Raw genomic sequence first — 15,945 nt, forward strand, 5'->3', positions numbered from 1 at the left:
GGGTTCAGGGTGAGGAAAGAGCAGGTAACAGAGGTCCTTGGACGGGAGACTTGAGCCCTTTGCAGTCAGAGCTTGTCCCCTGTCCAGGAAGCCCAGAAATGTATGGGTGCGGTCATCAACGCGATGGTCTGGATAAGCAGGCACTGGTTTTAGTAGCATCATCGTTGCCAGTGCTTGCAAAACACTCCTGCCCAGGCCCTGAGCAATCTGCTGGGCAGGGGTTACATGACACTTACATTCCCTGAGGGAGGCCTATTAACAACCCATTTGACAGATGAGAAACGGGTGGCACAGAGAGGCTGAATAACCCCCCAAGGCCCCACAGCTGGCAAGTGGCACTGCTGGGGTTTGAACTGAGCAATCTGGCCCCCAAGCCAGGATCTCCCAGGTCCGTGACTGCAAAGCCAGCAAGGCTCTTTCCGCACCCTGGAAAAAGGTGACCCTAGAAAAAGTCTCACCACATAGCTTCCCCCCAGAGCCTACAGGAGTGAAACTCGCCCCCAAGTTGAAGCTGTTTCCGTCTCCTCCGGCCACTCAGGGAAGGGATAGGAGTTGTTTTCAATACCAGCCTAACATTCAATAATCACCCGTCACGACTTTGTGCAAAGAATATCATCCCCCCCAGATTACAACCAGCATCTCTCCCTGCACTCTTGCTACTCCTTCCTCCAATGTGACTGCTTCCGTTTGATGGCCCAGGACGGTGCAGGGCCAATGGGTGAGCTTGACCTTGGCCTCTGGTCTCTTCTTATCGTGTCTTCCTCCTTGGTCTTCATTTCCCAACTTGGCAAAGACCCTGAGCAGACACTTGTCAAACTTGTAAGATCCATCTCCTTGCCTCCAGCCACCCAACTCCATTCCAGCACAGGGAGGTGGGAGTTGCTGTTATTCAAGGTCTCCAGTGAGATCAGAGCCTCCCCTTCAGCCCCAGCAACCCCACCTGACCTGTGAGCTTTCCTCAAATATTCTTACATGACAGGAAAGCCAGAAGAGTTCCATGGAGCACAAGTACCCCAGAAACAAAATACTAAGGAAAAAACCAAAGTGCCCACGTTTAACAGCCTCTGTAGACTTGGCAGGTGTCTTGCCAGCTCCTTTGACAGGAGTCCCAGACCACGTGGTGGTGTGGGCGTGACTGCAGTACCACGAGGCAGCTGAGGCCGCAGGTTGGACAGATGCTCCTTGGCTGAGGCCCGTGCTAGGCACCAGGGAACAAAGATGGACAGAACCTGCTGCTTCCTCTCAAGGAGCTGTAGGTCTAGCAGGCTCACATGCAGGTGTACACGCAGGTGCACACACAGATCCTCTATGAGGCCCCTTTCCTCGACCCTCTGCAGGCTCCCGCAGCTCCCGGACCCTGAGCTCAGAAGCCAGGTGCTGGTCTCCTCACGCCAGCATTGAGGAAGTCGGGAGGTTCGCAGGACAAAGGTGGGCCCTCTCAGGAACGGAGCTTTCAGCTTGGGATGGACCAACCCCTCATTTCATAATAAATAGAGGCCCAGAACTGGATGTGATTTGCTCAAAGTCATACTGATGAAGAGATGAGCCAAAACTTGAACTTCTGGACCAGCGTTCACCTCTAGCCACTCCGGGTTGCTGGAGTACCATGTCTACCCCCACTTGCAGCTCTGACGTCAGGCTGGTGGTTGTGAAACAGCTTCACCGGTTTCCAGGACTACCTGTGTCTGCGAGTTGGCTGGAAGCATCTGGATTTATCAAATAACCTCCCAATCTAAGGTGACCTCGCATTCTGCACCATGCCTTGAACAAAGACACCAAAAGTTTCTGAGCACCAAGTGAGATTCACTGACTCAGGCTGGAAATTAACTAGGGAAGATGAGGCCCAAGAGTGGGGCTCTGGAATGATATGGAAGCCTTCTCTTTCCTCCTCATTTTGGAAATGGGCTTTTCCATCATTTAATGAATAAAGATGGACCTTTTAAGCTCCCTTCTGGTCCTGAGTCTAGAATTCTCAAAATGTTCTTATAGACCCAAAACAAAAATCTAATTTTGCCCAGTACTCCACAATTTAAAGCATCAATCACTGCCAATGAAATGGCTCTAATTCAGAAAGATACCGGTCCCTGTGGCATTCTCTTGTCCCATCCCAAATTTTGCACTCCAGTTCCTTCTGAAACACTGTTTGCCTCCTGTCGCAACACTTTGCCAAAACACTTCGCTAGGCTGCCTCCCTGCCCAGATGCAGTCGCCTCGACACCCCCACAGCAAAGCTTGCCAGATTCTCCAGAGGAACCCACTTCCACCAGCAGTGTCCCCCCGGCTTCCTGCTCACCACACGTCCTGCCAAGTCACCCACTGAAGCATTCTCTCTCCAACTTGCCTCGGACCAGCCCAAGGAGTTTCGGGAAATGGGGTTAGGAGAGCAATGCTGGGATTGCCCCCCACCCCCCACCCCCCCGCCCACAGCACTATCAGAAGATATCTGAGTGAAAAAGAAGGATAGGAGAAAGTGCTCTGTTTTAATCAAAATGTCCAGTGAAAGTATTATTTGGTACAATTCTAAGGGACCACTTGGTAGTGCTGTCAGCATCTTAAATTTTCCACATCCAGGAACTAACACTAAGCCAATAATCAGGTACAAATACAAAAATTGATGTACAAAGATGTTTATCACAGCATTATTTATACTAGTGAAAAACTGGAAACAGTCTGTATATCCAATAAAGAAATAGCTAAAAAAACAAAAAAAAATTATGATGTAATGCAACAGTAGTTATACTAGATATTCATATGGATATACATATAGATATATAAAATTTTATATGCCATATAAATGAGAAAGAATAAGAATTGCTAATGTTTTAATACACTTCTAGTAGTTGAAATATAGGAGATACTTTATTTGTTTTTCTCTTTAACTTCCAAATTGTATGGCAAACACATAAAATGTTTATAATGAAGAAAAACATTAATGTTATAATTTTTAAAAAGCAAAGATGACCACACAGTCCTGCTGGTATGACTCAGTGGTTGAGCATCAACCTATGAACCAGGAGGTCAGGGTTCCATTCCCAGTCAGGGCACATGCCCGGGTTGTGGGCTCGATCCCCAGTAGGGGGCAGGCAGGAGGCAGCAGGAGGCAGCTGATCAATGATTCTCTCTCATCACTGATGATTCTCTCTCTCCCCTTCTCCCTTCCTCTCTAAAATCAATAAAAATATTTTTTTGTTTTTTTAAAAAAGATGACCACACAGCTTGGAAATACCAAAATGTAAGCACTTTAACCTGAGCCTAAGTAGAAAATGTCACCTCAAGGCCTCACTGTTGACTGATGGTAAGCCAGGCCTCTCTGGGCTGAGGGTCCCTGGCCTGGCAGGGGGAACAGATGTCAGGGAGCAGGGCCCCTGCCTGAAGGGAGAAGCCTCCTCACCCTCTGACAGCTCCTGGGCCAAGGAGAGAGGCAGGAACACAAGAAAAAGGCAAACACTTTAGATACTTACATCCAAACCCTGGACTCCAGAGACCCTCCACCGCCACAGCACCCCAGTCAGGTACCATGGACGTGACCCCACCCACAGCAAGAATACAGGCCTCTCTGCTCCGCCCCAGTGGCAGCCCCTGCCCTCTCCCTCACCCAGAGAAGACTGTCCAGCCCACTGTCCACTGCTTTTGGGGGGTAAAGCATGAGGAAGGTATTGACTAGCCCACCCCGTGTTTTGATGACCCAGGAACTTGAGGATGGCTCAGTCAGGAAGATTATTGCAAGCATGCATTCCTCTCTCCACCTCCAACTTGGACATCTGGACCCATTTTCTCTTTGAGCAATCATTTATTCAACCACCACCATGAGTGCTTAGCATGGCTCAGGCCCCGAACTAGCCCTGGTTTCCCACCTTCACTTCCTCTGGTCCTCCCACAGTCCACTCTCCACATCACTCCTCTGCTGAAACCCCTGCATGGAGCCCAGAAGACAATCGGACCTCCTTCCTGGGGTTCTCAGGGCAACTACATGACCTGGCCGCTGTGGCCTTCCTTCTCTCCAGTCCCAGACACCCAAGCTTGTTCCAGCCTTAAGGCGTTTGCACTGGCTAGGAGACTGGTTCCACTGCAGGCAGGGGACACCATGTGGCTAGTCTTCAGGACAGGAAAAAGTCTGACGTATAAAGAGTTGTCTGATGTGGTTAGAAGAGGGGTGTAGAGCAAGATGAGGCCAGAGGGTTGGCGGGGTCGGATCCTGCAGACCTTGCATTCCAGCAGGGAGTCTGGATTTTATTCTAAGTACAATGCAAAGTCCTTGGAGGGTTTTTAGCCTGAGAGTGAGGTGACCTGAATTACATTTTAAGAAGATCACTTGGGCTTCCGGGAGCATGGATTAGAGGGAGAGCAGCAGTGCACACAGGGAAAAGAGAAAAGAGCAGCACAGACAAGGAATAATCTAGAAACAGAATCTACTGGAGTGGAAGGAAGGAAGGAAGGAAGGAAGGAAGGAAGGAAGGAAGGGAGGGAGGAAGGGAAGAAAGAAGGAAGGAGTAGAGGGTGAGGAAAAGAGAACAGGGTAGCTTCTAGGCTTCTTGTTTAAGTAAGTAGATGATGTTGCCAATTTCTGACGTGGGAAGAGTGGGGAATTGACAACAGGTTTAGGGGTGGGCATCAAGGGTGCTGGTTCCCCCTGACTTGCCTCTCTCATGTCACTGTTAAACTGTGTCCAGGGAGGGCAACATCTGCTGTCTCCCACAGGCTGAGCAGGCTTCTTCCCGAAGTCTTAAAGTTTCCCCCATAAACCTCTGGGAATCAAATCCAATGGCCTTTCCTTAGGCCTCATACTCCCCCATCTCCCTTTTCCTGATAACTTGGATAGTGCCCGAATGAGATGACAAGTCCACACGGATACACGTTAAACTACATGTACCTTCACAGACCATCACATTCTAGGCATAAGCCGGGCCCTATATTCAAACCATCTGCCAATCCCCACCCAGATCCAAACTGCTCAGCCAGCCCTCGCTGCGCCTTTGGGCCGGGCTGGCTCCTGTGCTGGCGCCACTTCCTCCCGCACCAGCCACACTGATGTTCTCCACCCAGTCAGAGGCTTCCTCTTCTCCTGTGGCTTCAACCCCACCAGGCTGACTCTGGCCCGACTTCACCCCAGTTCAGCTCCACATTCTCAACTGCCCACAGATACTTCCACTGAGACGTGCTACAGCCTTGGCGGTGAGAACCCCGGCAACTCGGGTGGACTCTGATGGCACACCAGTGCCTCACCACTGTCCCAGCATCCCCACAGCCAGGCGGTCACCAGGGCCTCCTGCCTCACCCTTTTAAACGGCCCGCACATCGCTCCTTTTCAAGGTCCGCTACCCCCATTCTAGCCCATGCACTGTTTCTGGTCCTTTCCTCCCAACGTATTGATATGATGCCTGCCAACAACATTTGACATTTCTGCAGAACTACTGGCTGCAGTAAGGGCAGGTCTGTACATGGTTCATCCATGCGGCCCCAGTACCAAGCACAAAAGAATAAGGAACAAGCAAATGATACTACCCCTTCCTCAAGAGACATCTCAATGCAACATGACAAAACAAATGCCTTGATCAGGCCTCTAAAGCCCTCCACCACCTGCCCGGAGCCTCCTTTCCCGTCTTGTCTTCAATGAGTCCAGTTATTCCGGAGCGTAACTAGTCTCCCCAAGTCCTCTCCCTGCCCCAACCGCACCTCCCTGGCTGTTGACCACCTCCATGTTAAAGGTCCTGAGCTTTTTCATGTTTGCGATTTTGCTGGTGCCAATACCCTCCTCACCTCTGTCTACCCATACCCCAACCAACTCCATCTTTGCTCGAAGTCTCCCTGGACTGCCACCCCCAGCAGCCTCTCACCTCTGCTCGCTGCAGCCCATCTGCCCACACCACTCCTAGGTCAGTGTGATCTTCCTGTGACTTTCGATGATGAGTCAGTAATGCATCATTGCACTTTTTACAAGTTCGATGTCTGTGCCCCCAAAACACTGCCTGTTCCCTGGGAGTATCGTAGACTTGCACTGCAACCTCCCTATCACCTGGCACAGCCTCCTCGTACAGAGAAATGTAAATATTTTATGATTTATAAATCAGTCAAACATGACACAGACTGAGACATCTGCCACACTCCAGCAAAAGAAGAGGAAGAAAGACAGGCTAGAAACATCTTTGTTTCTTTCTATGTAAGATGAATGGTGAGGGGAGAAGAGGGCATAGACGTCAAAAAGAAAACAATTTTACAGGATCTGAGTAGAGGCACCATTTAACCTCTCCTCCTACTGACTAGGTAGGTACAGCAACTGTCTCATAACCTTAGCCTTGTTCCCAGGAGAGCCCATCAAGAATGCCACCAGCCGAAACCGGTTTGGCTCAGTGGATAGAGCGTCGGCCTGCGGACTGAGGGGTCCCGGGTTCGATTCCGGTCAAGGGCATGTACCTGGGTTGCGGGCACATCCCCAGTGGGAGATGTGCAGGAAGCGGCTGATCGATGTTTCTCTCCCATCGATGTTTCTAACTCTCTATCTCTCTCCCCTCTTCTCTGTAAAAAATCAATAAAATATATTTAAAAAAAAAAAAAGAATGCCACCAATTCATTTTAGCTTGGTTGATAATTAATGTAACTATCTCTGGCAGCAATAACCTATGGATACACACACACACACACACACATACACACACACACACACACACACACACACACTGAGTGGCCAGATTATTATGACCACCCATCAGTACTTCATTGGGCCACCTTTTGCCTTCAATACTGCGGCGATTCTTCTTGGCATTGACTCCACAAGATGTTGAAAGGTGATGCGAGGAAGCTAATACCATGCCTGATGAATAGCACTGTCCAGTTCTGTGAGATTTGATGGTTGTGGAACCAGCTGCCTGATGGCTCTTTTAACTTCATCCCACAAATGCTCAATTGGATTGAGATCTGGTGATTGTGGGGGCCACCGAAGCAAGGTAAAGTCTCCCTCATGTTTTTGAAACCACTTCTGCACAATATGAGCACCGTGGCATGGCGCATTGTCTTATTGGAAGAAGCCATCTCCATTGGGATACACCATCAACATGATAGAATGAACTTGATCAGCAACGATACTTAGGTATGTTGTGCTATTCAGACGTTTATAATGGTCTGGCCCTCTAGCAACTTCAGCGCGAAATTATAGCTAATTTGCCTACAAACGTCAGGTGGTCATAATAATCTGGCCACTCAGTGTATATATAAAGAGAGAAAGAGAGAGAGAGAGAGAGAGAGAGAGAGAGAGAGAGATGGTCCTGTCCTGAGTAATTTCCTCCCCCAATTTTTTTATCTTTACTCTGCAGGTAGTCCTCATTACCACTGCTGTCTCCTCATCCCATCCCTCACCCAATCTTAGTCCCTACTCTCTAAAAAGGGGCACAAGCAAGGGAATGGAAAAAGAGAGGAAGAAGAATGATGCACAGGAGAGGAGCTCAGCAATTAGAACAGCTTACCAATGGGAAAGCTGAGGCTGCATGCTATTGCGAAAAACGCAAATCCATTTGGTCAAACTGATTTAGATTCTGCCTCCTCCATTTACTGTGTGAGTTAACCTCACCTGGACTCAGTCTAACTGGGATGAGGACCGGGCAAACTCCCACCACAGGTACGTGCTCAAGGCGTGAAGTCCAAAGAGGGACCAACACCAATCTCCTTGCCTGTCGCTTCCCTAGGCTTCTTCAAAGGGAGAGCCGAAACCAACGTTTATACAAATGAGGGGAGCCACTAGAAGGCAATAAGTGGCTCATGAAAACTCGACTGCCATCTGTTCTCCGCTTTCTTTCTTCTGGAGCGACTCTGAGACTAGGCAACTCCAAGCACCGTGTTTTCTGCCAGCTGGGCAGAGCTGCTGGAAGGTGCAGGGGATCACCGGGAGGGCAGAGGCAGCTTCCCAGCTCTCCAGGACGAGGACTGCAGTCACTGCCCGGCTGGGCATCAAACACCTTTCACTCTCCTTCTGCCCACACGATTCAGCTCTTGGGCAGAAAATAGCAGTTCAGCAATTGCACCCAAGCCGAGGGAAGCAATAAAAGGGTTTTTGCCAGGTTAAAAGGATATGGCTTTTAAACACACACAGGCATGGAGAGTCCCTTTCCCCACACCCGTCCTTCTATTTGCAACACCCTCCATCAAAGTAAGAAGGCTTCTCAGGAATCCCCACCACCCCCACCTCCCCTGGCTTTGGCCAGGACAGAGGTGGCCCAACTCCTAGAGGAAAGCCCGGCTGCCTTCCGCTCCCTTCCCTGCAGGGCTGCCTCTTGCCCAGCCCCGGTTTTCACTGCCCTGTGTATTGGCTTCCCCAGCAGCTAAAGCCTAATGACAGAATTGGCCCACAAAGTTACAGCAATTCAGGCGACAGCTATGTAACAGCCCAGAAGGGACTGGGCTCATAGTGCTTCCTTTACCCCAGGGAGCTGCATTTTTCTAAGATTATTATTCCTTGGGCTGGCTGCTCAGCTCCTCAGCGTCATTTCCCTTTTGGGTGGGAAAGTTCTTTCCTCCTGCATTGATTTTCATTATGACTTAAGCCTCCCCACTCCCCTCATCTGCAGATCTCACAATTAAAGCATGGCCTATAAATTGCAAAAATCAAGGCATAGCTTAAAACTGTGGCTTAGAAGCTCTGGGTTGTGTGTGTGTGTGTCTGTGTGTGTGTCAAGGCGTGAAGTCCAAAGAGGGACACACACACACACACACTTAAAAGCAAACCCCCAGGACTTGTCATCCTCTCTATCATCTCCAATGGCTGAATTACCAGCAACAACTTCAGCTAAACAGCCAGCAGGCAATAGGTGAGCACAAAAGCTTAAGGATGGCTGTGGGGTGGAGTGAGGGGCTGCTCTCCTGGACCTTGCAGCCAACAACCCACAGACAGAATGCAAGTGCGGTTACCGGTTACGTAACAGTGAGAACCTCAGACTCTGTCAAGAGGAGGCAAAGGACTAGAAATGGCCCCAGGGAAGAAGAGGATAACTCCACCGCCCAAGCCAGAGGGCCAGACACTGACCAGGAGCATTCCTGCAGCAGAAGGGGCTGCAAGCAGCTTCCCCAACAATCATATGAAACACATTCTTTGTAAAACTTGGGCTCATTACCAGCAGGAGGGAGCACCTCCCCAAACACAAAAACGCCGGTGCACTGCCTGGACGGCCATGTGCCGGCTGCTGAGATGCTGCTGAGACGGCAGACATACCCATGGGACACGATGTGGACCAGAGGGCCTCTGGAGGCCCTTCAGTGTGGAGACTGCTGCCTTAGGAGCTAACTGAATGGACCTTGTGATACATGATGGCCAATCGAAAAGGGCCCAAAGAACATCCTTGGGGGTCATTAGGAAACTCAGACTCACTGAAATCAGGCAATGCAGTTCTCTTGTTCTTTCTTTTCCCGATAAAGTGACATTGTTTGAGCCACCACCAGAAAACAAGCACAGGTCATGCCTGAATCCTCAGTCATGCTAGTAGCTTCTTGCGGTTTTCAATAGGTAATCAATTTCCTCTCTTTAATCTCAGGTTTCTAACATCCCACTTGAGATCCAGCCTTAGATCAGCCTTGGGCGGTCTTCATGGGGCACCAGGACAGACCCTCCTAGCTAAGAGACGTTTTGGACTACTCCGCCTCCTGCTTGCCTGCTCTCTGGGACTCGCACGTGCATTCCGCCAGATCTCAAGCACCTGAGTCTCCATCACTCTCATCGCCCAAAATGAATCAAACTGGGAAGGTCGTGAAGCCAAGACTAGCAGAGTCCTCTGCCGAACCTGTGAGGACAGGTGGGTCACTTAAAGCAGAGAGGGAATCCTAGAAAAAAAGCTCAGCCCCAATTCTTACCTGCTGAGTCCCCTAAACCAGTTTTCCTCCACTGCCCTGCTCCCTGTAACACCTACCTCTCCGTGACTAACCCCTAGCTTTCTGAGCCATGTCGGGACTCCCAGCCATAAGAAAAGGATGGAGACACGTGGCCAGCTCCATCCAGCCAAAGCCTCCCCCCACCCCACCTTCCTGCAGGCATCATCCCTCCCACCCATCCCCTAAGAAGATGGGGGCGAAGCTAAGAAAGCCTGATTACCGGCCAGAGAAACCAGTCTTCCATGCCTGGCGTCTCTTCTGACATGGCCTCAGTTCCCTGCACTCCACTTATAAAATACTACAGTGTTCCTTAGTTACTTTCCTAGTGCAAGAAAGCCAGGAAATGTTCTCCTTTATGTTCTTAATCCCTTCCCGTGGAACTTAAAACAATGTGTGTTGTAAGTCATTTAAAATCGGAGTCCCTGTGAGTGTGTCTCCAGCTGGTCTACTGAAGCTCTCCCTTCCCTTACTGTTCCTCAGTTTCTCAATCTTGTGCCAGTGACTTAGAAATTCAAAGACAAGGTATTTTGCAATGATGGGAGTGCTCCTGAATGTGGAGTTGAGTTTTTACTGGAGGATCAGACTTCTTTTTTTCTTTTCCCCCCTTATTTAATTAGAGGAAGCATACCTAGGTTCAACAAAGCAAGCTAATTCCTATACCACAAAGTTGGTGTGATGTGAGAAACTTAAATGAAGTGCCAACCAGGGACATAAAATCTTCTCAACCTTCACCTAAACTCCAAAGCAGCATCTGGTGTTAGAAGTAACCTTGCTTCGCCAGGGTAGCCCTGAGAGAGCCTGTGCCTTGTGTCACTCACAGGAAGGCACTGGCTGACACCACCACATTGCTGACTTGGTTCAAAGCACTTTCCACTATTTTTACTTTCATTTTGTCACATCATCACTAGGAGGCTAGGAGGAACAGGGATCATTACCTCCATATCACAGATGGAGAAACGGATCTAAAGAGGTGACATTCCCAAGGTCACCGTGGTATTATGGCTGGAGTTTCACTGCGTCTTTAGCATCTCTCCCAGACCTAAAGAAGGAGCTGGATAAAAAGACCGGAGGGGAGTGGGGAAGGGAGTGGGCAGGTCGGTCGGGTCGGACAGGGGCTGTGTATGTAGATGAAGGGGAGGAAAAGGCCCAGGGACAGTCCCGTGTCAGCGTTTGTCTTACAGGGGTTCCACCTTGCAACCCCCCAACCCGCCCCGCCCCCAATCCTTCAGCTTTTAGAGTGAACCAGTAGAGTGTTTTGTTTCCAGTTACACCCTTTGTCCTTTACAATATCCCAAGGACTAGAATTCTTTAAAAATTAGTTATTTATATCTGAAAGTCAGGCTCTGTGCCTGAAGAGGCCACTTCTTTATCTAGAGGGAAAGAACTGAGTTGGGGACTGGACAGGCCGGATGTCATCCCTCGGAGAGGTGGCAGAGGCGCTTGGGAAGGTTTGGGGTTTTTCCCTTTTTTTAAATGGGGGGGTGTCTGTGGGGTGGGGGGCCCGGGGTACAACAAGGGAGATAAGTTTTCTTCCAAGGGGTGGAGGGAAAACAGGATGGTCACACCCCCCAGCCCAGCCACCAGCGAAATCGTCTAGGAAATCCACTCCACCCGCGGGACCTCCCGCCCAGCCCGCCCGCCCGCGGGCTCCCACGTCCGCACAGGTCAGCGGGGCCCCCACCCGGGCGGGCAGCGCGCAGGGGCCTAGGGCGGGGGATGCGGAGCGGGGCGCGCCCACGGCCCCAGCCCAGGCTCGCAGGGCGCGGGCGCCCGGCTCTCACTCACCCGCGCTCCCGCCTCCGGGGCCAGCGGCGTCCGGCGCAGGGGCCGACCGGCGGGGTCTGGGGGGCGCGGGCCCGCGGCGCGCCCGGGGCGGGGTGGGCGGCGGCGCCTGCAGCTCGTGCTCGGGGCTGGGCTCCGGCGGCCGCGCCAGCCCCGCGCCTGCGAGAGGCGCCCCGCGGGCCGGGGAGGACGGCTGGCCCCGCGTCCTGGGGGCGGCGGGCGGCAGCAGCGGCAGCAGCAGCAGCAGCAGCAGCGGGAGCGGCGGCGGCCACCGCGAGGCGCGCGGCGAGGCCATGGTGGCGGCGGCCGCCCGCGCTCACATGCCCGGCGCGCGGGGCGGGCGCGGGGCGAGGGGAGCGGCGGGTGCCTGGCGGGCCGGGAAGTCGGCGAAGTGAGGCTGCGAGCGCAGTCTCCGCCTCAAAAGTTGTGGGGAGCCGCGGGGGGGCCCGGGGCCGGGCGGGCGGGCGCGGCGGAGGCGGCCCCGGCGCCGCTACATGCTAATTAGCCCGGGCGGGTCGCGGGGCGGGCGGCTCCGCCGCGGGTTGACATCACCCGCCGAGCGGCCGGGCCGGGGGCGGGGAGAGGGCAGGAAGGGGGCGGGGGCGGGGGCGGCGGGCTGGGACCACGCGGTGACACACACACACACACACACACACACACACACACACACACACACACACTAGCGTTGCTTTGCATTTGAAAAACCCAGTCTTCCGAATCAGGAACCAGAATTTCCCAACTCCCTAAATGCACACAGTGAAATTGGCACGAACTGGATTTCCCCAAGCGCTTCGACGTGGTAGAGAAGTGGGATCCGTGCCCCTGGTCCGCAGCCCGGCCGTCGCCGCCCCATACTACTGTGAAGTGTCCCCGCCTCCGGCCCCGGGGCTGGTGCTGGGTGCGCGGCTGCCAAGCCTAACGCCTCACCCTGAGGCCAGTGCGGGAGTCATCCTCACCGCGCCCTCTCCGGCCTGGACTCCATCCCCATTCGACCACTGCCTTTGGCTCACACCAGAGTTCTGCAGAAATGTCCCCACCAGGACACCCGAGCGGGCGGCGGGGAAAAGAAAACTGTGAATTCAGGCACTGCGAGGACAAACTCAATCAGGAAAAGGACTACAGATCGCAAATTTAACAAAAAGACACACAGGAATCGCTGCATTTTAAATGGCACCCTTCAGGGGAGAGATTCAAAGATTTGGCGTAAATGGATTTTCTGATAAATAAAGTCCATATTCCCTCCCTCTCCAGTAAATAAATGATAAAATGTCTAATGTTAGGGCTGCAAGCCTCTTCATTTCTAGGTAAAGAAAGAGGGGCTCAAAATGGAAAAGACCTTGCTCAAGGTTCTGAGGCTAGACCCAAAGATTAAGGGATCGAACTATGCATGGTCACATGGCATCGTTAATTCTGGTCCCATTGTTCAGAATTTGCAATCATTCAGACAATGTCTCCACTGAAACAAAAACTGGAGCTCCTTGGGGATCTCCACAATTCCATCGGGGGCGCCTGTTTGAGCACCAGATGCTCAGGAAACTCTGAGCTTGGACTTCCCTTCCAGGCCTGTCTCTCCATCATCTCTCTGCCTCCTCTGCTGACATCCAGAGCTCCCTAATCCACCTCCGGGGGAACGCGCAGATCAGGGTGTCCCAGGCAGCTGCCGATGGACCCACTTTCTGGGGGATTCAGTCCAAGTGAGTCACTGGGCAGAAAACATAAGGATGCGCTGTATAAACAAGCTCACCTTAAACAGGGGAGTGAGGAGGGACAATTAGGTTTTATTTTGTTTTGTTTTTGAAGAACCACAAAAAACAAACAAACAAACAAAAACACCCCACAACTTTCCAGGTCTTTCCAAGAAAGTGCCATACAACGATCCCCCTGTAAGTAACTTGGTTTGCTCTCATGGCCCCAGCTCAACTTCTCGGGATCCCATTCTCATGCTAACAGCAGGACTGCCCAGCTGCTCAGACAGGGCCAGACAAGCCCCAACACGCCAAGACACTGTGCTTAGAGGTTTGGTCACTGAGGCTCCCTTCCTTCCTCAGAGGACATTTCACATAGCTCGAGTTATCACCCCAGGCAACCAGTAACGGTCAGGGGTTAATTACGGGCTTCTCATGTGGATTCAGAGATCCCATTAGAGACTCTGCCTTCATTATCAAGGCCCAAGGAGCAACTGTGCACCTGCCACATGTGCCTTCGCTGTAGGCACTGCGGATTCATCCCTCTCTGATCTTCTCTCTACCTTCTAAGAGCTATGATCAAGTTCAGGTCAGCTGAGTAGGGTTTTTTTGTTTTATAAAATATATTTTTATTGATTTCAGAGAGGAAGAGAGAGGGAGAGGGAGAGAGAAACATCAATGATGAGAGAGAATCATTGACCGGCTGCCTCCTGCACGCCCCACACTTGGGATCAAGCCCGCAACCTGGGCATGTGCCCTGACTGGGAATGGAACCGTGACCTCCTGGTTCATAGGTGAACATTCAACCACTGAGCCATGCCGGCCGGGCCAGCTGAGCCGGGTTTAGAGGAGAAGAAGACAAAGGAGAACCTGGAAAGACGGATCACAGTGAAGATGAACCTCTGCATTTTTTCATCTCCTCCTAGGACAGAACAAAGGAAACAGCAAGAGCAAGTCGGAGGTGGATAGAACGTTGGAAAGAGTTCTGGTTCTCCCTGACTTGCAATCAACTTGGTCTTAGAGCCCATGCTTCTTGTCCTAATTTTGCCACTCTTTTAACTGTGATCTGGGCCTCATTTTCCTCATCTGTAAAACAAAGATTGATCTCCTAGAGCAGGGAGGGGGAACGTCCGGCCCAAGGGCCGTAGAAGGCCCGTGAAATCACTTGGTCTGGCCCTGCCAAGGCATTAAGGGTGAGTTAATTAAATGTTTGACCACAAAGAGCAGGCTAATTTTTAAGTTGATAATTTTGTAAGGCCCATGAAATGATGTTACAAATATCCAAATAGCCCTTGGCAGAAAAAAGATTCCCAACCCCTGTCCTAGATGATTGCAAAGGAGTGTTCCAGCTCTCTTGTTTTAGGGTTCAATAAGGATCTGACACAGTAGCAGGAATATATGAAACAGGCGATTAAGGCTCAAGGATATTTGTAGTGTTTACTTCCCAGAGATATAAAAATCCAGACAAGAATTTTGATGGGCATTTCAGAGGTTTGGAAGAGGCCCTATCTGGAACCAGGGGGATAAATCAGAGGATATTTCAGATCCATTCCAGCTCTGGGAGTTCATTAATGTAGAATGAAACAGGTGGGATGCAACCTCAGACCACATTTCTGGACTGAGTTAGGAGTCAGGGATTCCTAACCTCTCCGGGGGCGGGGGCGGGGAGGGGGGGATATATTCCAAAGTGTTTGACAATGAAATCAGCCATGAGTCCAGTGTCTCCACCACCCAATGCTGTATGTAGTCAGAGCTTTACCTGTTTCTACTGACTTTAATTAGATTAGGTTTAGGTGAGGCTGCAGTGACAAATAGGCCCCCCAAATGCAGCAGCTTTACACGATAGATGTTTTATTCTTCTTGTTCCCTTAACAGCCTTAGGCACTGCTGTTCAGGTCAGTGGGGTGACTCTTTACACAGTCTTTCAGGGATCCACACTATGGCAGCTCTGCCATTCTTTAATGTATGGAAGGCTTCCAAAGTTGCCCTTGGAATTGACATCTCAGTTAGCCAGAGGTGAAAAGAACATGGAGATGTGAGCATGGGAGGTTTTGATGGGCTAGGCCTGAAAGTGGCCTGCTTTACTTCCTCTTACATCCCACTGGGGAGAACATGGTTACATGGCTCGCCAAACTGCAAAGGCATCTGGGAAATACAGACTAGCCATATAGGCAAAGAAGGGCAGAAGGGGTTTAAGTAGACATCTAGCAATCTCTACCCTCCCACTCCACATCAGCAGGGAAGGGAAAGGAAAGGAAGGGGAAAGGAAATTCATCAGTTTCCTCCTTCATAAAACAAAGGTGTTGAGTCAGATGATCTCTGAGGGCCCATTTGCTTTAACGTTCTGCAGTTCCAAGGGGTGATGACATGTGCTTCTGCACCAAGGAAAACAAGCCTCAGGCACCTCCTTGGCCTGAGCAGGCCCCTGCCAATTGGTCTGGCTGGTGGACCCCGTAGAGAGGGCCTTGGGTTCTCGCCAAGTTCTGTTCCTGAGCTGTTCCCAATCCTTGGCCAAGTCAAGTGATCTCAATTGACCTCAGTCTCCCCAGCTGTACAGTGGGAAGACTAATCTTTACCGTTTGCTGCCTCAGGGGTTGGTCTGAGGACATGATGAGATCACTGTCCGGAA

The 15,945-nt window shown here is 51.3% G+C and overlaps 1 protein-coding gene across 5 annotated transcripts in view; it reads right to left on the minus strand.

Annotated features, from left to right (window-relative positions):
- HEG1 (heart development protein with EGF like domains 1) overlaps window positions 1–11,963 on the minus strand; it is an 89,349-nt gene extending 77,386 nt beyond the window's left edge. For all 5 annotated transcript variants that reach the window (XM_036349280.1, XM_036349279.1, XM_036349277.1 and 2 more), the window contains exon 1: window positions 11,635–11,963. In XM_036349280.1, coding sequence (XP_036205173.1) covers window positions 11,635–11,926 — 292 coding nt within the window. In that variant the 5' untranslated portion in view covers window positions 11,927–11,963. The remainder of the gene's footprint in view (window positions 1–11,634) is intronic.
- Between the last annotated feature and the right edge of the window lie 3,982 nt (window positions 11,964–15,945).

This window comes from Myotis myotis, unplaced genomic scaffold, assembly GCF_014108235.1.
Source record: "Myotis myotis isolate mMyoMyo1 unplaced genomic scaffold, mMyoMyo1.p scaffold_m19_p_2, whole genome shotgun sequence".
In the NCBI taxonomy this organism is placed as follows: domain Eukaryota; kingdom Metazoa; phylum Chordata; class Mammalia; order Chiroptera; family Vespertilionidae; genus Myotis; species Myotis myotis.